The following is a 27,847-nucleotide window of genomic DNA, read 5'->3' as shown; positions in this document are numbered from 1 at the left end:
AAACGTCTCCGTCTGTATAGTGTATTCTCCGAGAAATGAAACACTTATTTTACATAATATTATGTGTTCGCCAAAACGTCTTCGGTTAGGTTTTTTTTTTCGGTATAAACGGACAGTTTTTTTTTTCCCCTATCTAGCCCGTTGTACGTATGACATGTATGTATGTACGTAATGCAGGTGCACGACTACTTGCGGGGCAAATTTTGAGAACCCACCGGTGACGTCAGTGGTAAAAAAATCAATAGACGGCCTGCCCGTGTTAACAGCTGCAACCGTCGGGCTGCGGCGGCAGCAAAATAACATTGTAAAGCTCTTATGCGTGTGTGTGTGTGTGTGTGTGTGTGTGTGTGTGTGGGCTGTTTTGCTGTTGTGTACATTATGTTGTATTATAGTTTTTTATTAATTTCACGACCAAATCGACAATAATAATTGTTTTTTTATCGTCTACCGGACTGATCGCGCGCGCGTTAACCGTCACGTTACATTCACACAGGGTATTATACAATATTATATTATATTTAATCGAATTGTGTACAAGTATACAAGTATAAGCGTAAGGTGCGTTTCGACACGCGACGAATCGATAAGAATTAATAGCAGCACCGTCCAAGTAGTGCACCCACGTCTTGTTAAACCGAATTTATAACATTTATCAATTAATCGCCATCATGGAAGTGGACGAGGACGACAATAATTGCAACCGGAAATCGCAGCCGGACACGGACGACGATGGAGGCGAACAAGAAGAAACCACCGCTGTGTATTCTTTCTGCGAGACCAGCCACAAGGACTGGGAGTGAGTACCCACCATTTAGAAATCAACCCCATACGCAGTACAAAGGCACATCGCCAAATAGTTGCACAAAAATTCCTAAGCAAATATTTTCATAATAAAAAAAAAAAAATGAAAAGCCAACACAGTGGGCTCGGTAGACCCTGGCGGGGGACGTGGGGAAGTCGGTGTAGTCAAAAGAACAAAGAAATTAATTTAAAAAAAAAATAACATCGTACACGATTAGCTTGAAATTGTATATTTTTCAGTATTAGGGTTATGGGGAGTTTGCAATAATCGATAGTGTGTTCTTCACGGACCTGTTGACTGTTGTACCTAACCTTAAACCTAACCTGGAAATGCGATACGACATATATACACAAACATATGGTGTTCCTTAATACAAATATCACAGATTTTCGAGAAAACAGTCCAAAAAACTTCACCGAGATAGATACTAAATAAAAGAAAAGGTTCTCGGAACCTTAAGACTTAAAATTAGCGCTTTTCAAAATGTCTAAATTAATTTTGGAGTTTTTCAAGGATCCCATGCCCCCTTTTATATCCGCCAACGAGTTTACTTCTAGGGGAAAAGGTTACATTTTCGACGAAATTTGCTATTGACCTTTTAAAAAATACAAATTTAATCTGTTTTGCGTTGAAAGTACTCACTCAGTGTCATCGTGCACGGCAAACGTGGAAGGGCATTAAAAATTCAATTAAGGTCTGATTAAATCAAACTATGGTTGTGTGTGTGTGTGTGTGGACAGTCAAAATGGTCACTCCGTTAATGTGCAAAAAACTATTGTTTAAAAAATAAATAGCTAGCAATGTTGAAAAAGAAAAAAAGGAAAATAATTAAACGGAACTGTCACCGTCGCTGGAACTGATAACTTTTTCTAAATTAAACTGTTATCTCTACAAACTATAGCCGGTGTATAGTTGCTCAACCTTGACAGGGAAAACGTCCCATCGTTAATATTGTAATTTATGACATAGTTTTTTTTTTGTTTCTAGTGTGGGCGTACGATAACACCACACGCGTACATTGGACGCGCAATTCACAAAGACAATTAGGCAAATACTATACAGGGTGATCGTTTTATCGTGAACCACTCGTTGTCTCATTGGGTTTAATTAATAATTGAATTTTTTTTTGATAATGATTTTATATATTCTAATCTCGATTTTCCACTACTTTCATATGTTGTTATAAAAATAATTAGTTTGGGAGGAGGGTAAAAACAAAAAAACAAAATTGTGAAAAATTAAGATCACATTGTATAAAAACACTAAAAAAAAAAAAAATTAAATTTCTTATTACACCCTATGACATATTCAGTGGTTCAAGACAAAATGATCACCCTGTATGGGTATGTACTATATTCGCTTATTGATCAGCCCCTCCCTCCCTCCCATAAAAAACCCCCAACGGGTATGTATCAAAAAAAGTTTGGACAATTAAAAAATATAAACTAATGTGTTTTTTAGTGTTTAACGATGTACACATTGTCATTAATTTCTAATTAGATGTATAATAATCGCATAGATTGCAAATATAAACGCTGTATGGTTTTCACTATGAAAAAAAATCGTACTATAAATATTATGCACGTACTTTTTGAGTAGCTATTGAAATAATAAAATACCAAAAATGTTCAGAACTGTGTTTAATGTGGGTACTTACAAGGCGCATTCGATTTCAAAAATAATAATCGTTATAGTGTAAACGTTGTACTTGTAATAGTCTCACAGATTCATTCGCATTTATTATGTTACAAACCAGATGTTATATTGTCAATTTAATAAAACTGACAGACGTTAAAAAGTAATCCACTGCTCAGTCCCACCTCTTCAAGTCATGGACACCCATAACTGTAATTTTACAAAGCCTCGGTAGCACCCTGGAAATTGACAACTATCAAAGTGTAATTTTCCCCTTTTTTGGGGTTTTTCTTATTAAAAGTTTGTTTAGAGATTTTTGAGAAAATTGTATATGTTATATTATAGTCCCATACTGAATCTGCCTGCGGTCTAATTTTTAGACCATTAATCCCTAAGACATTTCTATCCCTTCTAGAGGAAAGGGTTAATATTTTTTTTTTTTTGGTGTGTCAATGTTTATCGGTAGTACTATGTTTTCAGATGTTTTTTAAAAAGTTACAGAGCATAGTAATAAAAAGTTGAAAAATATTTACATTTTTTAGGTGTTTTTTTTTAGATTTTGAAGGGAAAAGGGATGAACTTTTTTTATTTTTTGGCCCAGTAAAGTACCTTACAGGTGTGATTTCCGATCTTTAGAGTTGCTACACGAAGAACGCGGTTCAGTGGTTTATAAAAACACATCATTGTAAAAACAATACCTTCTCGGCTAATCAAACCGACACTAAAACACCGAACGCATCGTGCCGAATAACCCTAAACACATGTTGTTTTAATCTAATTAATCGAATTACACATTCCAAAAACCACTGGGAAACACATTCGATCACAGTACCTGTATCATGATTTTATATCATAAAACTACAACGCCATTGTATATAGGGGATTTATAACCACGCTGGTTTGGAGTTGGTTGCAGGGGGGAAGGGCAGCCTTCCCGGGGATCATTGTCTAAATTGGATAGGGTAAAACCAATTAAATTAGTGTTCTCCCGCTAATACAACAACTCTGGGATTTTCCCAGTCTATATATTTTTTTTCGGTATTTTTTTTTATTGAACCCAAACACGTACGCGACGGTCTCCCTTAAATAAAACGTTGACAAAAAAGGTCCTTTCGCCGGGGCTTGACCCCGTTTTGATATTCTCCCTTTTCTCGTCACTGAATACACAATAGCCACTACATTACTCAGGGATAGACAGTAATTTGTAAAACGTTTTTCAAAATACAATTGTATTTTGTATGAGTCCGACAATGCCACCCCCCCCCCCCCCCGAGCACGTCTGTCCCGAAATTGCACGCAGAAAAGATAAATTACAACAACAAAAAAAAAGGCCAACCCTTCTCGAAAAAAAAAAAAAAAATACATTTCTCTGATTTATGTCTGTCGACGGTCTTTTGGATTGTTGAAAAAAATAAAATATATTTTGCCTATTTCTCTGAAACTTGTTATTTTTCAAATTTGTAAAACACAAAATACTATGACCCACGTAAGGGAACTATTCAAGATTACAATAGGTTGTTAAGTTTAGATGAACACAAAAAGCCAGCACTCCAGAAAGAGAAGTCTTGAGATACACTACATTACTTTAAATAATCACAATACAATATAAAACCACAACCTTTTAGCGTCCATAAAAGTATCTTGCCATATCTTAAAATATGGTATTCATAAAAGCTGAATTAAATTTTGAAAACCCTTAACTAGATTGATTATGTTAATACACCTTCTCTCGTTCCTCATAATTACTCTTTATTAGCTGTAAATGGAAATAATAATAAAAAGCTTTATTGAAATTACCGAATCCCCTCCCTTTTTTAATATAATACCCTCTGGATAGCAATATTTAAGTTTAAATAAAAAATAATGTTAAATTATTAAAAAACCAAAGGCCATATTTAATACAAACCCAGTAGACGTTAATTATTTTTTTTCGTTACTAATAATTCTACATAAAGGTCAAACTGCAAAAAGGTATCAGCATATTATATTTTTGAAAAATATGTTTTATATCAAAAATGGCCATTTTGTTCTTACAAGACGCTTGCCAAGTCAAGGTCGGCATGTAGACTTTCTTGACTATTAATTTTTGGAGAATAACTTACAATATATCTTTTATTATTAAGCAATTAATTCAAAAAATATGAAAATTTAGGTTTGAAAAATATATTTTTATGCTATACAACTATATCACATAAGTTCTGAAACTCTTCACTGCACTTCTTCTTGCCAAGATTATTTTAATAAGACCCTAAATTAAAAAACCAGCTCATCGGTTTCAGAGATCTGAATGGATTAAGACAAATTTAGTAAAAATTTACAATTTTTGTCAATTGTAAGACAATTAAATATTTAAACACTAAACTTATTTTTAACTGTTTTAGTTAATTTTTCTATTTTTTTGACAAGCTCTTTTTAACCAGCTTAGAAACAACTTTCTTATAGTTTAAGAGAAAATTGAAAACCAATCGCTTATAAGATGTAACACACTGACTTTTTAAAATTCAAATAATTATACAGCATAGATTTGGAATTCTATCTACTTGTATACTGTCTTGTATCAAAGCTAAGAGAAATATCTATTCTCTTATTATTGGTGTGTAGTATTTTGTATCTTTTTCTTGTATACAGCTCTTAATTTTATCAACAACAATTGCTATTTTTTTTTCAATAACCATACTTGCTTGATTTTTTTTAAATCGAGAAAGTAATCTATTTTATAAACGATTGTGCTCTTTGTTTTTAAACATGATTAAGAAAAAAATTGAACATATTTTACAATTATTTAAACATTTTCTTGTTATATAAAAAAAAGCGACTTTCCTGGTATTTTTCCGGTGTATCATTCAAATAAAATTGGACAACTTTATGTCAGATTTTATGTAACATGTGTACTCTGGGTGTACTTATGAAAGTTAAAAGCTATAAATAAAATCTCTCATATTTTAACACAAAATGATGTAACGTAGTAGATAATATTATAACCTGACGTTAACGGATTGCTCATTGTGTTATCTTTCCAGTGAAAACGACCGAGTGGGATACTTGGAAGAACAATACGATATCCTTCACTCATCCGTCATAGCCTTAACTTCGCATTTTTCACAGGTATGTAGTATATTATACTTACTGAAAAAACAAGATACTATATTAAATATTTTACAGACAGCACAGTTTTCGCTTACTGCATGTATAATATTACACAGATTATGTTATCTAATCCATCCCATTATTGCCGATACCGTAATTTCGGTTGATTTTGGAAAATGTTGAACTTTTAACTCAAATTTGGCAACGAAGGACTGTTACTAGAAATGGTCTTAGCCGTTTTATTCTTGACCCAAATAATAAGTTTCCTAACGAAAAAAGAACACGTCTGTCGGGCTTAGGATTAGGTTAGGAATATTATTTTGATTTCATGCAATAAATTATTAACAGTACCTATACAAGTTAACAAAACCGTTAAAAAAAATGAAAACCGCAACTTAGTCGGCAAAAGTTTTAACACAAACATTTTAATCGATTTATTTTTTATAAAAGTTTAATGTAGTCTAAATAATAATTACCTTTAAGTTTTTTTTTGGCTCCAACTATAGTCACGTGCTTGCTAAATATGAGCACTTTAATAATAACAGACTTTGTTTGATCCGGTAGTGTAGCCAACCATATATATATATATATATATATATGTATATGTATACAATTCATGTGTAAAATTAACTTTTAACTATTATGAGCAGTGATAACAGTTATCAAATTGTGATAAGGTTCTATTCCCACAAATATAGCGGAAATTGGTAACTTCAATTATTATCTCTATTGGCGGCACGTACACTTAGTAATCTAGTTTATATATATATATATATATATATATATATAAAGTGAAATTTGGCCAATAGAGATAATAATTGAAGTTACCATTTTCCGCTATATTTGTGGGAATTAGAACCTTATCACAATTTGATAACTGTTATCACTGCTCATAATAGTTAAAAGTTAATTTTACACATGAATTGTATACATACATAAATACATATATACATAAATTATATACGTACATGAATATTTTCACATGAAAATATGTTTATAACATTAATAAGTAGAGTTAATAACGCAGAATCACATATATATATATATATATATATATATATTTCATACACACATAAATCCCACAAAAATGGCGGACGTCCCCTTTAATTCTTATCACTAGTTATCAATCTAGTTTATTATATATATACATATATCTGTGCCCTACCGTCCAAAGTCACCCGAAATTGCGATATTGATACTTGGATATTTTTTTACAACCATTTCGTGGCTGCATACGAACATTATACAGGTACAACTGAGAATACATCAGGTCATCGAAGCCCCGGACGAAGAGAAAAAGGACTTATTAAACAATCTCGAGGAATTCGCGTTCAAAGGCATCCCGAACGTTTACACGAATTGCTCGTTGAACCATTTGCTCGTGACCACGGTACGACTCCCAAGTACAAGATTTGATCAATACCTAACCGAACTTGCGGCTGTCATTTGATTTGATTTCAGAACAACGACGACGACCAAATGGTTGAAAAAAAACATCAGGTACAAATCGAAGTGATCAACGAAATGAAAAAACAACTAGAAGACTTGGAATATCACATTTACAACAACAGAGACGAGTTTGACTTGCCCGAAAGTTTTGTGGACATTTTCCGGGAAAGACAGAACAATATAATAAGTAGGTTTTTTTGCTAAAAGCAATCCCTATAAACATAATATACAAGATTATTTAAATTTCATGTCGCAGTGATTTATTTTCCTCGATAAAAACTGTGTAAGCTGAAATAGTTTCTAAAGAGGGCAATATTTATGATAAAAAGTGGCTTTAATCGATTTCGAACGTGTCAATTAATAATCCGGTTCAATTTCTATAAGCTTCAAGGTATTATTTTTAATCCGCGATATTTTAGTTAAAATATATTATAGCAACAAGTATATTAATATTTTAATTACATGTTAAAATGGAAAACGTTATATGGAAATCTGATTATCTGATATTATTCGAGCGTTGAAAGTCACCTGTAAATATTAACCTTTGGAATAAATTTAAAATATAATAAGGATTTGGTTTGAAATGTTTTCTTTTAGCTTACACAGTTATTTCATAGAAAAAAATCACTGTCCCGAGAAATGTTGATAGCCCTGTTTATAAAACCTCAAAATGTGACACAGACAAGTAAGAAAATGTTGTATTTTTTTTTTTTTTGCACAGACCAAGTGGAAAAAAAACTCAACGTCAGCATAAAAGATCCGAAAAACATCTCTGTTGGCGAACTCAAAGAAGAAGTCGACAACGCAATTCAAAAAGTATGTAATACATTTTTTTTTGTGAAATCAAACGTTTGTGTCGTTTGCACGTTTACCCAAAATAATAATTATTGGTAGCAATTGGGAGTGTTACCGGGAAATTTAAATGTATATTGTTTCGAAAACAAGGTCGGTACGGAGAATAGAAAATAGAATTTATAAAAGATCAAATAGAGAAAAGTGGGACAAAGGGAGCGAAGTCTGAGAAGTCTTAAGCCTGTGATCTCGCCACCAAAAAAAAAAACAATAAGTGTTTTTCTTTTTCCGTGTAATCGCTTTTAGAGCAAGTCTAGAAACGGTTGTGCCGAGCACAAAACAAACTTAATATTGAAATATATTTTGTGTTCTAAAAAAAAAAAAAATAAATGTTTTCGTCAAAATGCGATGCAGTAAAAAAAAACAATTCTGAAAAAAAAGACTAAAAAAATTACTTACTAGAGTTTTGCATTAAAGTTCAACGTGTAGTTCCTCTATAGCCACTACCCATAAAAAAAAAATCCATTTAGTAATTTTAAAACATTTCTAGAAATATGAGCTTGTACAAAAATCAATTTATTAAAGATCTTACAATTTGTACAATAAGCATACGTGTTAAGAGTATGAATATAATTTTTAAGAAACAAACCAACTTATTAGCGACACTTGCCATGTTTTGAATTGTTTAAATTAAAATAACTTATTTAATTAATTTTTTAATTATTATTATTATTGAAAAAACCGATCACTTATGTTTAGCTGAGGTGGGTCCCCAGCTATATTCAAGGTTGAAAGGATTTCAGATTAGATTGGTAGATTAGATTATTGTAGAATCTTTTGTAGAAGGAAAGACATTTTTTTTCATAACTTCTCCGTGGACTGTTTTTATGTTGAGCTCATTACGGAGTGTATAGAGATATAAGATGATGCATTGATTAATATTTTTAGTCATATTTTGAAAGGATTGAATTTTGTTGGAATTGGATTGTTTAGCATTGCTCTAAAGCTGAAGGCCATAAATTCGTAAGGGGTTTTATAGTGTTTTATAAATTCGAAGTTTAGTATTAATGTCTGTAAACAGGGAAGTATTCTTTTAAGTAATTATTTTTGCAAAGAACAGATTTAGGGTAAGGGAACGGTGATGAGCTCAATAGGGTACGTTCAACTTAACTAAAGAAAAAGGAATTTAATGTCACTCAGACACACACAGAGGAGGACTCGCTTTTTTTTAAGTCTACTAAAGAACACTATTTTTTTTTGCTGTCTAAAAAAACTGTTTGATTTCAAAAAAAGTTTTAATAATTTTTCTCTATCATGAAACATGTCACAAATTCGATGGGTGAGAACTTAAAAAGAGTACAAGGGACAATTTGTTTTTTAAAAAACAGTTTTTAATCATACAGCCAATGAAAGCTATGCCTATCTCTTTTTGTTTTATAATTTTTTATCAATTTTTAAAAAGTCTACACCAAACTCACGAGAAACTATTGAAAACATAAATTGAGTTCTTCTGATCGTCTGTAAAATTTCAAGTCACTTCACTTAACCCTTTTGATTCTCATCGCTTCAACTGTATTAAAAACCTGATATTTCAAAAAAAAAAAAACTAAAACAAGTTAGTTAATTAAAAATTATTAGTGTTTGTGACTCTGAGAGACGATCAACTTTCAAGAAACCCTTTTAGCTGCCAAAGTAGTGATGTAAGTACCATAAAGTTTCTATGTAATTTAAATCCTTTGTTCTTATGAAATTTCGCTTTTTTTGTTTATCTTAGCCGGATGGGCAAACGCGAGTGTTGTGAAAAACGGGTTATTATTTAAATTGAGCCGGAAAATGCGAACAAGATTTATTTTTTTACATTCGTTTTGAATAATGAGACTTAGTTGGAAATTATTCAGGAGTGGCCAAACACATTGGCAAGACCCGGCAAAACGTAATCAATAAAAATAAATTACCTTATTCCCCGTTGTTTTTTTTTTTTTTTTTTTGAGAGGAGAAAGGGTGGTTTTCCAAAAAATGTACTTACTCGTGCACGCTATTAATCATATTAAACATCCTTCCTACAAAAAAAAAAAAAAAACTAAATTTATGTAAACGTATTAAATTTATTCAAATTATGTCTGAAAGCATAATATTTATCTTGTTTGAGTAATTTGGGAAATTTCCCTTTTTATCTTCCTGACTCATCTTTTTTCCAAACATTTATAGGTACTGGCTGTCTTAGACTCAAAGCACATGATTTTGTATTTTTTTAGTCATTCAAAGCCTACATTTTTACCATAGTTACTTTGAAAATTTAATATTTATCATAATCTATTTTATCAATTTACATAAAATACTGCTCCATAAATTTACGTAAGTGTTGCAAAAACGATATTTTTGCAATAAAAGATCAAATAAAAAGTATAAAGAAGGAATAAAATACTAAATCGTTTGCTCGACTTTTCCTAGAAACATTGAACATATTTAAAAATCCAAAAAAAATAAACGTATTAAATTTATTTAAATTATGTCTGAAAGCATAATATTTATCTTGTTTGAGTAATTTGGTAAATTTCCCTTGTTATCTTCCATTCTATATTGCTTGGACAGCATCTCAAGATCCGCCATTTGCACGACCAATTGCTTTTGAGTTTATATACCTTCCATTGAATTGTTGAAAGTTTTAACTAACTTAAACATAACTACGCCATAAAACAATGCTCGATAATTATAATTTATATATATTTATTTATTTATTATTTATTACGGACAAATGTCCAATTAACAACGAAATAACATAACATGGTAAATCTAAATACAGCAGTTATAAAACAAAACTTAAAAATTACATAATATATAGTAAATGATAAACATGCAATATGTTTAAATAAATTGAATTTTATTTAGTAAGTTATTTCCTGTAGTCATTAAAATATTAATAGGCGAATATAATAAGTCATTTTTGCTTTGATATGGAATATGAAATAAATCTTTATTACGTAAAATATGTGGGTGGACTTTAAAATTAATGAGGCTAAGAATAAAAGAGTCATCAATATTATTATTTAGTAAATTATTAATAAGTGACACGTAGGAATTTTGTCTCCTTTCTTTCAATGTTTGTAAATTTAAAAAATTTAGAATTTCATCATATCCAGAGTGGGGGGTCCTTGGTATTTTACATTTAAAGCAAATAAATCGGAGAACTTTGTTTTGGATCTCTTCAATTTCCTTGCTATGTCCAATACTATTATTCTCCCAGATTATTGAAGCATACTCTAGCTGTGAACGAATAAAAGAAATGTACAGTTGTTTAAAAGTTATGGGGTTATTGAATTCAAGGCAGTTTCGTATGATCATACCATACATAGAAAGGGCTTTTTTTTTAATTGTTAGGATATGAAAATTAAACATAAGTTTATAATCAAACCATATTCCAAGATCTCTAACTAATGAGGAACGAAGTAAATTAATGTTTGTTAAACAATAATTATAAGTAATGGGATTACGTTTATTTGAAAAAGTTATAATTTGGCATTTATCTATATTTATAGAGAGACTATTAATGATACACCAATCGTTGAAATTATTTAAGTCTTCTTGTAATAATAAAGAATCATCAGGAGTTTTAATGGATTTAAAGATTTTTGCGTCATCGGCAAAAAGCAAGATTTCAGAATTTTTGATAGCAAAAACAATATCATTGATAAATAGATTAAAAATAAGTGGAGAAACCTTGTGGAACTCCAGAAATTACAGCTATGGGATTAGAAACAAAGTTTTTGTATTTTACGTATTGGGTTCTCAGGGTTAAAAATGAATTTAACCAAGATAGAAGAGGATCAGCAAATCCAATTTTACTGAGCTTAAGAATTAATAATTGATGATCAACTCTATCGAAAGCCTTCTCAAAGTCAGTGTAAATTGCGTCTGTTTGTTGTCCAATAGAGAAAGAATTTAAAATAAATTGCTTAAAGGTAATTAGACTTGTGACGGTAGATTTTTTACTACAGAAACCATGTTGTTGCGGAACTATTTATATTTATGAATAACGGAGTAAGTTTTGAATTGATAATTTTTGAGAAAATTTTAGGTAGGATAGAAATGATAGATATAGGACGATAATTAGAAACTATATATATATATATATATATTATTAATACGTATAACAATTACATTCTATGCACGCATGCGATAACCACAGCTGGTATTGCATATTGTCGTTTGTTTTCAGCCTAGAAGTATCCAAGTAAGATTGTATCGAGTCGGTCTGTCGGTTTTTGCCAAGTTTGTCGCTTAAAGTCGAACGGGTTAAAATTTATGATTTAATCGTTTAACTTTGCCCGCTAGTTTCAAAACAATACTTATACACAGCAGATAGTACACATGTAAAGCCGTGTAGATGCAAGTTTCGGCTGATGCGACAAAACAGTATTACACTGTTAATTCGAAAAGTTAATTAACTTAATATAATAGCGACAACCCGAGTAGAATATTATGAGATTTCTACTTTTGCAACGAAACATCTACTGCAAAATTCAAACTATACAACTGTTCTCGTCGTGGCTTATCGCGTTGCGTTTATATATTGTCACACAATAAACCTACTTTCCAAACTATTAACATAATATATAGGATTAAAACGATCCTTTGTACGTTTAATACTATTGTGCAGAAACTATATCAACTAAATTTGTGCGTACAGACATTCAAACGGATTTAGTTAAATGTAAACAAGAAAAAAAAATCAACAAATTTGTATTTATCTAACCGAACAGCAAAAGATATCCAATTGGAAAACATTATTGTCCTCTGAAATGATACTAATTGATATAGCTAGTGCTTTTGCTTTTGTTATAAAACATTATAGCACACATACTAGACAATGCCAATAGGTTTTTTAAGATTTACATATTATTATAGTTAAATTAGGAAGCTAGCGTTTAAAACGATAGGGAAACAAGAATTAAGAAGAAGTTGGATATCAGGAGAAAATATGTAACCAATATAGGAGAAGAGAGAAAAAAAAAGGATACGACTGGCAAGGAAAGAGGGATAATTGAACAGGATACGTGTAACGTCACAATTCATATCCCACGGGACAAAGAGGGGAAGAATTGAGTGAGAGACGATAGAAATTGAAAGGTTGAAGTATTTCAAATGAAATATTTCACCATTTTGTGTAATATTGGATTTATTATTAATTGATTCACTATTTGGCCCCATTGCCTTATCATTTTTTAACGTTTAATGGTACTACCACACATTAAATTGATAAGATTTAACTTAACGTTCAATTAAGTGTAATATAAGTACACACTGTGTTACGTTTTTTTCTTAATATTTAAATGTTTAATTACAAACAAAGAAATACAAATGTATGTCATTCAAGTAAATATTTCATTGATATAATTCAAAATTGTACACTTCATGAGAGTTTCAAACGCTAAATCATGGCATAAATATACTAGGTTATTGCATCTCTACCCCCTCTCCACCGACATTTTCGATGATAAAAACAAAATGGCGGCGTAAGGGTCGGCCAATGAAATTCATTTATTTTATAATGGTATTATGTACTATAAATTTACAAAAAAAACAATGATGTACACTTTGTGTATTGATAATAAAATTAAGTGGGGATATGCATAATAACCTAGTATATTTAGCCGAGCACTAAAATTTAATATAATACAGACATTTTAAAGTTTTTAAACTCTGAAAAAAAACAATAATTCTAATGAATGTCGACAAGAGACAAAGGGAACCGGAAAGGCGACGAATTTGTAGATACCACAACCGCGTTATGCGTTTATGTTTGCACCCAAAGTACGGTTTGCGGTTAGCTACCTGCCATGGCGGCTCTATTCTGCCCCTTTCGTTTAACTTTCTCAATTATTGTTCTTTGACGTTTAATTTAAATAAATTAATTGCAATTTGCATACATACCTACTCGGTCTACGTGACAACAATTCCCGCCATCCGCTTTGTGTCTTGGTTTAATATAATTATTCTATACAAGTTTCACTGTCGGTGTCTCGTGCCCAAAAATGATTCAACCTCTCAATGCCCAATTTATTTACCCGTAGGTATATAAATTATCAGAAATTTGGAGAAAAAAAATGTTAAAAATTATATATTATTGTCTACAATAATTACGTTAAATTTGTTGTGCAAAATAAAATCATGCATAAAACATGGTTAATTAAGTTGGCCAATGATTTCTTATCAGACAACAAACTGAATAATATTAATCAACGATTATTAAAAGTGATAACAAGAATGATTAAAAATAGATGATCAAGTTGTCTATTTTTAAATTCCATTAACAATATTAACCAACGGGTTTGTACACTAATCAAACTCTGTATTTTAGTAGCACAGTAATTTCGTGATTTAATATTTTATACAATAAACGAATGTATTTTTCTAATGTCTAGCTTTAAAAATTTGTTTTAACGTGATCGATATGAAAATATTATGATTTTCTCTGATTAACCGATGACAAGATTAATCCACCTTATTATTATTATCCGACTTGATTATTATTACTGAAAATAAAAACGCAACACTCATTTAGATAGTTTAACTGACCGTTAAATTGACTTTCACGTGCACGAAAATGTTTTTTTTATGGTTTTCGCTTTTCTTCGATAACTTCTAAATGATTGATTGCTTAATATGAATTATTCATAAAAATTAAACCGGCCGTTATTTTCAGAATTGCGTTTTATTTAAATAAAACCCAAAAGGTAGAAAAAAAATTAAATAAATTTATAAATCCGCAACAAATTTTAAATATAGTTAATAACAGTACAATTTGCAAATTGCTGTTAAAATTTATAATTATATATTATTTGTTGTGGTTTTATACATTTATTCAATTTTTTTACACCTTCTTTTATTTAAATAACCAATCTAGTTATTTCAACCGCTTTGGCATTTGAAAACAAGTTAGACATGATTGAAAAAAATAACATAAAACTATTTTTAAGCAGTTCAAACGTTTTCTTGTTTTTTATTTACTGAAAAAAACGTATTTAATACAGCCCAGTTTTTTAAATATAAAATAACAAAAAATAGCAATTAGTAGCTGTTGTAATAATAAGTATAAATACTGACATACATATGAATTATATGATATGATATGTTTAGTCCATTTTTTGTCATGCGTATAACGTCATAATCAATCAAAAAGTTCATTAGACCAAAAAATTCAAATTATACATTTATTTTGTCAGTTTTTAAGTTAATAATATAATTTATTTTAATTGTACATTTTAAATAAAACACACGCCTAAACGTTAATTATTTTTCTGAATGTAATGTAGCCCATAAATTTAAATATACATTTGAAATTATAAACTTCACTGGAAATACACTTTAAACACGTGCTAATTCAGATAATACAATTCAATTAATAAGATACAACTTTCATGTTCAATGCCTAATTAATAATTAAAAAACAAATATTTTACAATAGTTTATCTAAATTTAAGTTTAAAACGTTAGAAAAACAAATGTATTTCAATTAATTTTGAATACATCAAACAAATAAAAAATTATACTAAAATAATAACTTGTCGAAAACAATATTAATATTCCACTTTGTCACTTTAACATTTTAAAACAAATGCAACTTTTTATTAGATGGAGAAAAAAATTGGTAAAAGAAAAGACAAATTTAATGATAATACATTAAACACAAAAACTGTCAATCAAATTTCAGAATTAAGTAACTCGTTTAAAAAAAATAAGGACCTTCGTTCCAAAAATGCCAGTTTAGTTTTTATTATGAAAAAAAAAATATATTTTATGAAATTTTTTTTATAATTGATTAAAAGCTAACCTAACTTAACTTGACCAAACATTTTTTAAAGTTTCAAATATTAATAATTGAAAAAAAAATCGTTATGGGCAATCAACAATAAAGCACGATTTTTTTAACTATCTTTTTTTTCAATAACTTTTTAATGTAGACTTAATCGAATTTTTTTTTTTTAGGTTTTTTTTATACTTTTTTAAATTGGAATGAGTTTACAAAGTTGTACGAAAATCTAATCTGTTGCCCATTTATAACAATATTAGTAACAAACACTCCTAAACCGTATGAATAAGTACAACTAAAAAAAAAAACAAAGCGGTTTAAAGTGTTTTGATCCGTAAAAGTACTTTAACGTAACCGCTAAAATATCGACAATTCATTAACACAATAGAACCAAATTATGAAAACCAATTAGGAACACAATGAGTTGTAATATCCAGAACAGAATGTAATGGCAAATGGTTTTTTTTTGTGTGTGGTTCATTTAAAAGTAAATCTGCATAATATAAAAATATATTCATGAATGAGCGAAAATAAATCTATACCCTTGGAGACTAAAAATGCAAAACAATTTTAGAAAATGTCCTTAAAGATGATTATTTTCCATTAGAATCTTTTGTTGGTTTTTTTTATACTAAACTTGTTACTTTTACAGATTTTGGCCCATGTCTTTTGAAAAAAAAATATAAGAGTTTTTTTAATTTTGTCGCTTGACTCATCTTTTTTCCAAACATTTATTGGTGTTGGCTGTCTTCGACTCAAAGTACATGATTTTATATTCTTTTTGTCATTCAAAGCCTAAATTTTTACCATAGTTACTTTGAAAATGTAATATTTCTTATAATCTATTTTATCAATTTACATAAAATACTGCTCCATAAATTTACGTAAGTGTTGCAAAAACGATATTTTTGCAATAAAAAATACATTAAAAGATCAAATAAAAAGTATAAAGAAGGAATAAAATACTAAATCGTTTTCTCGACTTTTCCTAGAAACATTGAACATATTTAAAAATAAAAAAAATATCAATTTGTATGCTATAAATTGCTATTTGTTGTGACCAACTATTAAAAATTATACTTTTTCGGCACACAGATATTCATTTAAATAAAATATGCTTAAAATAACAATCTTAATTATACACAAATACACAAAATGAGTTTTGATATAATATTATCATTCTATAGTTTATGAATATATATATATAAATATATATATATATATATTATATAATAATAATGGAGCTAGTTTCCCAAGGTATAGTTCATATTTGTATTGAATTTATTTAAATTATATAAAAATATTGATTTTTAGTACATACGAGTATTTCGAACTGGCTTTTTTTGTGGTTCATATTTGGAAGGTTACTTTATTGTATTTATCATAATAATTGTGTAAGCCAAATTGTACACATTATATTTTGTTATAACTACAACAAAGGTCAAATTAAATTATTGCAGCATGCGATAGTCAGATAGCTTAACTGATTTGAACTTGTAAAAAAAAAGTCAATGAAAAACATTTTTAAGTTCAAGTTAGGCATTTTGTAACGACATAACCATATTTGGTTACATCAACTTTATTTTATGGATTGGATACAAAAATTTCAAGTCACCATTTTTGCTAATCACTTTCACTTGCAGTTAGAGATAATAGATATTTGATAAATGATAAAAGTGTTAAGAGTTAAATGATAAGAGATAGTATATAAATGATTCAATGTTTTTTTCCGTGGAGCGGAGAAAATAACGAGGTTTATTATTAACTTTTTTTTACAAGTTCGAAATCAATTAAACTATTATAACGTCAATAATTTCTATCGAAATGTGTTGTAGTTATAACACACAGCGTGTACATTTTGGCTTGAAAATGTTTTCATTCGTTGACGTTACAACATTTTGCGCCTGTAACGAGTTGATAATACGAGTGTAAATAAAATACGTGTTTTTTAAATTATTTTTTTGTATGGGGTTCTTATTATTGTTATTTATTTTTGGTTTTTTTTTCCTCTCAAAGTTAGTCAACCCGATGAAAGCGACGGAACATCTTGTCGGCCAGCTGAAGACGCAAATCGCCGACCTGGAACGGTTTATCGAATATTTGCAAAGTGAGTTATTTTCACAGAAATGTTCGCTATTGGATTTCAAGTGTGTTTGCCTCGGTGAAAATCCACACAACACCCGCGTAGGTCCCCGGCGGCTTTTGGGTAAACACACGGTGTATAAATGAGTAATTCCGTTTGGCGCGGAACAGCCAACGTCGTTTATTATATTATATATATTATTATTATACCTACCTTTATATTGTAAAGGTACCCCCGTTCGAGGGCTAGTGGTGCGGATAAAACGCGTTTATTTACCCGGATAACAGATTGAATCCGTCGCCCAAAACAAACATCATCCGGGGTATGATAATGTATTTTGATAGTCACTGCTTTTCAATCAAAGCCCCTCATTTAGAGTATTTACCCGGCGGCTCCGGTCCCAAAGTTCATTATTGGAAGATGCGAAATTATTCAATCGCACACTTATTATTATATGACAAAATCAAAACCAATCGGATACGAGCTCGGTAACCGGAAAAAGTCTTTTAAACCTTATATACATAATTGCACCGATGATAAAATTGTATAGTTTATATTTAGTGGAAAAAAAAAACATTATCTCAAGGGGACTTGTTTTCGAGAATATACGTTTGAAACTTTGACAAACTTTAGACTTTTCCCCAGACGGAAAACATATTTTTCCTCTCTTCAAAATTATTTATCAAATTACCTTTCACAAAACTCGAATTGTATTGATTTTTGCCAATAAACAAAAGTACACAACTAATTATCGAGTAGGACTCGACGTTTGTGTTATAAACAACAGTACTTACCGATCACACTGCTTTATCTTTTGCCATTGGCTTCGGTCCAGACATGACAGTAAACTTTATTGGCCAATGCTCCTTCTAAGAATATTGTCAAGTTATTGTTTATTAATCAGCTCTTTTTTTAAAAACGATTTTTATTTGGTGCACACTGTTAAATTTAAATTTTCGCGAGGAATCGGATTGTGATAAAGTCAACAGATAACGCATAACTGATAACAGATAACGGTTACACGGTTTTATAATGTTATCGAATGGTAATTGAAACTGATTTTTTTTTTGCTCTCCTATAAAGTTGAGACAAATTAAATATCAAGTGTTGCATCTTAAGTGACCCTCCTCCTAAAGCTTCCCTTCAATATGATATTACCCTTTGAAATACTATTTTTCAACTGGAACGTTATCGTTTTTTCGATCATCATTAAATATAACACAAGGATTTTTTTCGACAATTATTTTTAACATTAAAAAAATCACTGTAACGTGAAATTTGAATAACCAAATCTAGAAACGAGATTAAATTTTTATTTTTAGCCGGAAAAATTAAATTAAGAACGACGGGGGAGAAAATCACCATAACGTCGACGACTGGCAAGGAAAAATCGTCGGACAGAAAATCCAGCAAAGAATTGGTACGTGGACTGTTTTTTGTATTATTATTATTATTTGCATTGTTTGCATTAGGTCAGACACGTGTCTGCTCTAGTCTATGTTAGGTGGGTTTGCTATAGTTCAAAGCCATTTTGAATTATTCCACCCTTCGGTCGGCCCACACACACACACACTTTGCATCAAATTATTCCCACCCACACAAAGTTTATTTTTCTTATTGGCAAATGTATTTTATTTTTATATAATATTCACATTCAGATTCGATTCTATGTAAAGTACAAGTATAGTTTCCTAAAAAAAAAAAAAAAAGTTTTCCGGGAAAAATACTGTACTTGTTGTTTTGGGAAAATTGCAAACAAGTATTTACCTCGAATAAACATTTCCTTAAAAAAATATATTATTTCATAAGAGACCATTTTTTTTTCGAGAATGTAGAAAAATAATATATACTTACGGTGTAAACAAGTCCTAAATTAGATAAGGAAAAATGTGTTATTAATTTTTGGAATAAAAATAAAAATAAACCTATTTTAGTTTGGAATAACAAAAGAAATGGATGTTTTCAATCATTAAATGTTTGTTTAATTTTCTAAAAAATAAACCGTGTTTTTCTACAAAAAAAATGACTTTTTTCTATTAAAACTGTATTATTTTAATAATTATCATATATTTATCATTTATAAGATGTTTGTTAAACATGTAACGGTAAAGTTATTATTTATTTTTTAATAAACTTGAGTTAATGTTTTAATGTCATATATTAATTTTAAACTTAATAATATTTCATAACATAAATTAACATGAACTTAACGAGTTTTGATAATTATCATAATAGTTGTTTTTATATAGCTCTTAATTAAAAAAAAAATAGTATAGATATTATCACTCTAATCACAGTCGATTATAATTTTAACCGTTAATAATTTATTAAAAAAAAAAACAACACTACAAACTGACATGGTTGTATTCTAAAATAAAAATCACTAATCGCTTAGTGGAAATTAAATGCAGACCAGAAATTAAGTAGCTTCGTCGAGGCTATTTAAAAATATTTGGTCAACTAAAGATGCCAAAACTAAAATGTGTTCTCACTAGTTAAAAAAAACAGTTACTTTTTATACCAATATTTTAGGCGATAATCAAAACGTTGTATAATGTAGGTACTTATTAAATTTAAATTGTTAAAGAGATTAGTGTTGCCATCAGATTATAATTAAAAAAAAAAAAAATGTATACCAATATAAGCAACCTCTTATTATAAATGCATATATTTGATTTTTAAAGGAATACCTAATATTTAAAATCGCTAAATCATCTAAATCAGAATTTGTTAAAATAAGACCGTGTTTTTTTTCAATAACTGCCAACTGCTGCTTTCAATTAGTTTTGTTTGCTTGAGAAAAAAAGTAATACTTATAAACATTTACAGAAATAAACGTGAGGGAAAATTAATAAAAAAAAATGTAATTTTAATGATTGTTTACAACAACAGGTATATCAACAGGTTTGGACTTTGGCAATAATTCTGGTCGTTTATGATTTTAATTATCCGAAAAATTATCAATTAGGCAGAACCACTTATTCGATAAAGAGAGTTTAAAGTCCAGCAGCAGCCTTGCCCAAAAAGTACACAATAATTAGCTCTCTTTCAGTTTTCATTCCGAAGATTCAATCCATCGTGTCTCAGCTGTACAAGGCCAATCCATTCGTTTCTATGCTATTTTTTCACATCCTTCCTCTGCCATATTTATTATTTCAATAGTAACTTCATTAAACGAAATATCCATCCAACTTATCTTGAGCGTTCACCTCTAGAACCACATCTCCATAGCTCCTGAGTATACTTCTTCAGCTCCAAATGTGAAGATTTTTTCTGATTAAATGCTACTTTTGCTTGACTTATTCGCCAAATACGTGACCTGTTCTACTCGTTCCACTTCCAGATATGTAAACGAATATACACACAAGAACTGTAGTCGTTTTTCGGATTTTTCACATTTACATCTAGGTAATGCCTGACAGGAAGATATATATATATATATATATTGTAGAAATGTTTGGTCCCCATCACAGTGAAACCGGAGGTTTGAGGTGCACGATCTGCACAATATATTATGAACCCTTATACAGGCTTTGGGGAAATTTTCCAGCTAGGCGGTGCAATGTGTGTTTTGTTTTAAGTATAAAGACAAATTGTTGTAAAAAAAAATGTTTATAAAATGTTGCCACAGAACACGATGAGCGCCGTCCAAAGGCTGTCGGCCATCTTGCACATGTTTATCGGCACTCAGATGTCGTGTAGCCAGAGACATTTCAAGAAGAACACACTGAAGAAAACGCCGAAAATCAATCACTGGGGGTAAGACTGCGGTGTGTCTGTATGGGAGCTTAAACGTCGCTTTTGATTTGCACCATTCGTGGCCACACTAATGGCTTTTGTATTTTTACTTTGAGAAAATAATATTATTAAATATATATATAATATTAACAGGTAGGTACGACGCGGCACAAGGTAAATCCGGACGGCTTTTTATTTCAAATCCAATAAACGTTAAAAGCCAACGCGAAAAATAAAAATTACTTACTCGATGGTTTTATGGGGGGGGGGGGGGGAAATCCAGTTTACATTATAATAATACATAACGGCTATAATACGTATAGACAGGTATTGCTCTGCTTTTAGCCAGTGTCGTCCCAACGGTAATAATTTGCATAACGCGCGCCCAACAAACGGCATTACGCATTCGCTTTCACCGCTCTTCTTTTTCCGAATACATTTATATTGATAACGAAATCCGAAAACGTCACCAGACCAGAGTACACCTAATAATAATAATGATAATTCGATTGCAGTAGAGACGGTTTCGATCAATTTCGACGGCAACGCATTTGCATAGGTGCTGTTTAATAAATAAATAAATAAATCACAAACGCCGTTATAAATTATTAATGGCGGTCGCGTACACATGCCTCTCTAACTGCAATGATGTTTGTTTGTTTGCCCGTCCGAACAGTGACCAAAGGGCCAACCTGGAGTTGGTCGTGGCCGACCTGCTGGAAATCCTGGACGTGCCGGAAACCCACAACGACAGCGATTACATGTCCGACTCGGAAGGCGCCCTGGCAGCGATGGAGTGCAACGGCAAAATCGCTTCGATTGTCCGCAAACGTCTGGCGCCGGCCGTTCAACACTTGATGCAACACGGTCTCATGGTGGTAAGATACGTTTGGAGTAGTGGTTAGCCACAATCAATACCCAATGCCTATGCCCAACGGATACCTTCTGTGCAACTCCCGAACCAAACCTAACCGAACCTAACCTAACCAAACCTAACCAAACCAAACCTAACCTAACCTAACCTAACCTAACCTAACCTAACCTAACCTAACCTAACCTAACCTAACCTAACCTAACCAAATCTAACCTAACCTAACCGAAGGATATAGAGGAGACACTTAACCTATCCTGACCGTTGTACGGTTGCTTTTGACATGCATATGTCCTATGGCTGGGAGTCAACCATATGCATACTGTTTTTAACAACTTGATGTACCTATCTGCATGAAGTGTGGATATATAAGGACAGTCAAATGAATTTGTTAGGTAGGCACTTACTTAGTGGCGAACCACGGAAATTGGTTTACGAGAAATGTTAAATATTGATAAAATATGTTGCCTGTAAATCGATTAAGACCAGATATTATGAAACTACTAAAAAAACAGTATGCATATGGTTCATCATAAATTATTCACCGAAAGTATATTCAATAACGTCGCAAAGGAATACCTTGAAATTTTTAATGAAAAATTTGTTTATCATTAAAAATAGTTAAAAAACTTTTCGGTCAATATGAATATTATGTGTTGAGTGGAGAAGGTTATAATATATATATATATATTTTTTTTTTTTTTTGGAGGGGGAGAGAAGGTCGTCATATATATTTTTAGATATCAAATCCGACACTATAGTGACAAGTGAGCAAAATGTGTTTTCAAACAATATCAACATCCATATTAGCTTGACAATGAAATACATCCTGCATGATAATATTGTACATGTCTCTATTTTGAAATTTATTAATTACACCAAAAAATACGATTAAATACTACCGAAATTTCATAAATATAAAATATTTGGAGTAAACATATATATATATATATATATATATATATATAATTAGTTGACGAACAAACTGTAAATTAAAAAATGACGTTTGAGAACAAAATATATTATTAAACTTTTGGAGTTTATGAAAGTTTTAGACAGTTTGGAAACAAACGCTCGACGGAGTGTTTTATAAATTAAAACTACTTTTTTAATTAATGAAAAAAAATAAACTATACACATTGTACCCTAACACTAAAGCGAGGAGGAAGGGTAACATTTTTTTCAAAACACTAAAGCAATTATATAGTTGTATATATATATATATAAATATGTTAAATCAAATGCAAAATAAAAACCCAAGAATAACCCTGTATATATTATATATTATTCACTGTTACATTGAACCTACTTATATAATATACCAAATCGAAAAGTGATTAAATTTATTTTTAGCTGGCAAAATTAAATTTAAACAAAAAATTATAACTTAAATTATTTATTTGAAATAGTTATACCTAGTAAAGCATCATATACTTTATACATCATTGGTTACCAAAGTATATTTTATTATCGACTCAGTGTTTAAGGGGGGGGGGAGGGTCGTGTGCAAAAAAAATTAGGAAATTAGTTTATCGTCTGAAGAATATTCTCAATGAATTTTAATCCGATTGACATGTGTGGTTTAGCGCATTTTTTCCTTATCTTACTGGCCTTTGAGTGACCCTAAATGTTTATTAAATATTATTAATTAATCAATAATAATACTGTTTTTTAGAATTTTTTTCTACAAAAAATAAGTATTTTTCGTTAAAAATGATCCTGAATGATCTTTATTTAATTTTTTTTTCTTTTAATTTTGTGTTTACTCAAAGCGTATAAAAGTGTTTTAACAGAAAAATGTTGGAATTTTTTTCTAGATAATTAGAACGGCCTGTACGCTTCACGGCGCAAAATTTTAATACCAAATTCAAGCGGCTGTAACGCCGCCATTTTTAAATTTTTTCGATATGAAATTTTGTTATAAAATACTTTGAATGGTCAATTCATGATGTAATTTATTTCATTTTAATAAATCTTACTATTTGAAAAAAAAAAATCCTAGAAAAAACGACTTTCCCCCCCCCCCTTAAATTGAAGTGACCGAAAAGGTTAGGCGGCCTTAGGTTATAGGTAAGGTTTACATCTATTCTGGCCTAACCTAACCTTTTTTTTTTTTTTTTTTGAATCGGTAACCGGGAGGGGTCGTGGTTTACATTACTTCCTCCCGGCTACCATCGTTTATTGTTTAAACAACAGCGTTTATAATATACATACAATAGTTAAGGGCTCTGTCCCTCCAATTTTGACCATATTGGCCTACAAGATCACAAATTGCACATAATATGAACAAGAAAAAAATACTATGTCCGACTATAACACTAATCATCATCCTATTTACTAAACAACATAACAACCTAACCTAACCTAACCTAACATTTCCCTAACCAAACCTAAAATGTCCCTGACCTAACATGGTCTTTCCCTAACCTAACCTAACCTGCTCTTTCCCTGACCTAACCTATAACCTAACATTTCCCTGACCAAACCTAACCTTTCCTTAACCCAACCTGTTTACCCTCGACCTTTTCGCAGGTGGGCCAAAGCACTAGCGTGGTGCCGTTCGTGGACTGTCTGCACCCCAGAACGAACAATTCCAAATCGAACATGCACGCGTGGGAGCTGATACTTAAGTACTACGAGTTGAAAAACGGCGACTCTTTCAACTCGACGCCCGCCCGGAAACTGTCGCAGAGTTTCAATTTGGACATCGAAGGCTGCAAGTCGTCCAATTCCCACAAACAAGTACGTACCCACCACCGGTAGTACTCGGATAATTAGTTGTTTTGTAGATGGAACAATATGGCACAAAGAAAGGAGGGCATATTATTAACCATTCAAATGCGTATATTATCTTAAAATTTAAGCTGTAATTTTTGAAATCTAATCATCTTTCTGACAATTTGTACGTTATATCCCTGCGTGCGCGTTGTAGACTTCATACCGTTGGAAATACAATAGTACTATTATTTTGGGTATTACCTCCTCTAAATAGCAAAAAATGAGGCTCGAACTGGCCGTTGACGAGTTGCGAACGATTAAAACAAAATACATAGACAAGCGAAAAGAAATCAGGGATAAGATAGACATTTTATCTCTTATCTCTCTTATCTCTTATCAGATAAATAATCAGACATTTTTGTTAGGTAAAAAACTGTCGATTTTTCCGGTTGTGTGCCAACCGTGTGGAATTCCCCCAACACGTCCTTCGCGCTTTGGCGGGGCAATTGTTTTTTATATAAAAAAATGTAATCTTTTTATATTTTTTCAATTTGTTTGCCCTCTCCATATGATACAGTGTCTGTTGTCAATTATCGGAAGTATCGTGTCGTCGCATTCGCGGTACAAACGAAGCTACGATTCATGTTTCAAGGCCTTGGTGTGCGCCGGTCTCAAGTGAGCTTTTAAAATTAAATCCAAAAACGAATACACTAGTAGTATAGCCAATAGCCACGTATACTAGAGCTGTGCAAATAATTGCACGAATAATTAATTTTTTCAATTTATTCGAATAAAAAAAAAAAAATTATTTTTGAAATTATTCGAATACAGTTTTTTTGTGTATGTGTATACATAGGCGCAACTAGACCCACTTTTAAGGAGGTGCTAAAATTATGTATACTTAAGACTAAACATAATTATTCTTATCATCAAACTTTTAGGTATAAAACATGATAATATTTGAAAACAAAAATATTCTAAAATAAAAAAAAATGTTAAGCGTACAAATCAAGGGTTGGGGTATGAATTTTTGGAGGTGCTAAAATCTTCCTAGCACTCCCCTAGTTGCGCATATGTGTATATATACTGGTTTTATATATTTTTTGTAAACGTATTGAACTTTTATCATATTATAAAGTACTAACATAAGACGTAGTAAAATATGTACCTAAAATTTAAGGGGGAAAAATTCTCAAAATATTCATATTTACAGAGAAAATGAGTGTCTTACGTTAGTTGGATCACTCTGTATACGCTTTTCCCAAATTTCTGGTGGGTTAATCTTTACAAAAAATCGTGTACAATAAAATTTTTAAATTTGGCCATTGAAGGGTTTAATTAAACGTTTGAAAATTATTCGAATAATTTCTAATTTAATTATTCAAATAATTAGTTTTTAAATTTATTCGAATAATTAATTTTGGAATTTTTTTTAATAAAAACTTATTAAAATAATGTTGTTTTTTAATTATTCGAATAATTAATTTTTCAATTTATTCGAATAATTAATTTTGGAATTTTTTTGAATAAAAACCATTTAAATAATGTTGTTTTTTAATTATTCGAATAATTCATTTTTAAATTTATTCGAATAATTAATTTTGGAAATTTTTTGAATAAAAACTTATTTGAATAATGAATTTTTTTTAATTATTCGAATAACTAATTTTTAAATTTTTTCGAATAATTAATTTTTTTTAAACAACAACTTTTTGAATAATTATTTTTTGAAATTATTCGAATAACATCTTACCTGAATACTGTGTTATCTAGATGATGATGATGATGATGATTACTCAGATAACTTTTTATTCGAACTGTGCACAACAACGGTGGTTAGGTTGGGTTAGGCTAACAGCAGCTATACATACTTACTTACTTACTTATTTTTGTATCGCACGTTTCACAGCTCGAAAACGTTAGTCAATTGGTTGAGATTTGTGTTCAAGTGTCAGCCGTTGGTCGAAATGTATTACCAACCGTGGAGCTACGTGGGCCAAACGGGTTAGTAGTGTGTGATGTTAAAATTAGTTACAACAATAATAACAATATACCTACACTTGCCGGCCAATGTCGCCAATGTGCAATAATAATCCTCCCTCTTCCTCGTGACGTGCCCAACTGTGAATGATCGTCGTGTGTTCATATCTTATTTCAGGCTTCGAAGACGCTCTGCGGTCGTTGGCCAAACTCAATCATTACAGTTTCGACCTGCCAGCCGACTTGGCCGTAAGACAATTGCAAAACATCAAAGACGCCTTTTAGCGGTTGTCTTACGAAAACTATGCACACGTTTACTTACGCTGCACTACCTCTGATTGTAATTTATGTTTGTTTTTATTTTCATCGATTCCCATCACCGGTACTGTACCGTACGCTGTTATCTAGTAATAGTTGTCGTGTTGCATAATATACTTGTACATATATTATTATTATTATACAAAATACATGCAAACGCCCTCGTTAAAAAATTCGTTTTCGTTATTTTTCCTCCCCCGGGTCATTCCGGGTCGGGAGCTTTAAGGACATAGGCGCAAATACGGGGGGGGGGGGGCTAGGGTGGGCTTAGCTCCCCCAAAAAAATTAGTTTGTGCGTACAATTTTGAAAAACAAAAATATATTTACTTATATATATATATATCAAAAAAATGTCCAGCCCCCCCAAGTTAAAAATTGAAATTGCGCCTATATTACATAAGGACCTGTTTTTCTTCACCGCCTACAGCCGTTTGAAACCCCACCAGGGACATATATCTCCTTGTATATCTTAAAAAAAAAAAATAATTCCCAAGAACAGTATTCGACTATTCACTGCACGTTAGTAAAGGGTTAGGTACACAATAGAGCACGGCAAATCGAATC

The 27,847-nt window shown here is 30.8% G+C and overlaps 1 protein-coding gene across 1 annotated transcript; it reads left to right on the top strand.

The window, feature by feature from the left end:
* The first annotated feature begins 321 nt into the window (after positions 1-321).
* Positions 322-27,442, top strand: LOC126837227 (RUN domain-containing protein 1). Its single transcript, XM_050571052.1, has 13 exons — positions 322-796; positions 5,458-5,542; positions 6,774-6,914; positions 6,986-7,160; positions 7,695-7,789; positions 17,592-17,682; positions 18,981-19,078; positions 21,290-21,417; positions 22,073-22,274; positions 24,800-25,009; positions 25,563-25,660; positions 26,895-26,989; positions 27,144-27,442. The coding sequence occupies exons 1-13, from the start codon at positions 669-671 to the stop codon at positions 27,248-27,250; spliced, it is 1,653 nt and encodes a 550-aa protein (XP_050427009.1). The 5' UTR covers positions 322-668; the 3' UTR covers positions 27,251-27,442.
* Positions 27,443-27,847: the final 405 nt, after the last annotated feature.

Source organism: Adelges cooleyi, unplaced genomic scaffold (genome assembly GCF_023614345.1).
Source record: "Adelges cooleyi isolate 19-005CV unplaced genomic scaffold, UGA_ACOO_1.1 ACOO_flye_CR_arks_rails_tigmint_CR_PRNA_247, whole genome shotgun sequence".
NCBI lineage: Eukaryota > Metazoa > Arthropoda > Insecta > Hemiptera > Adelgidae > Adelges > Adelges cooleyi.
This window is presented reverse-complemented; position numbering and strand designations above follow the sequence as displayed.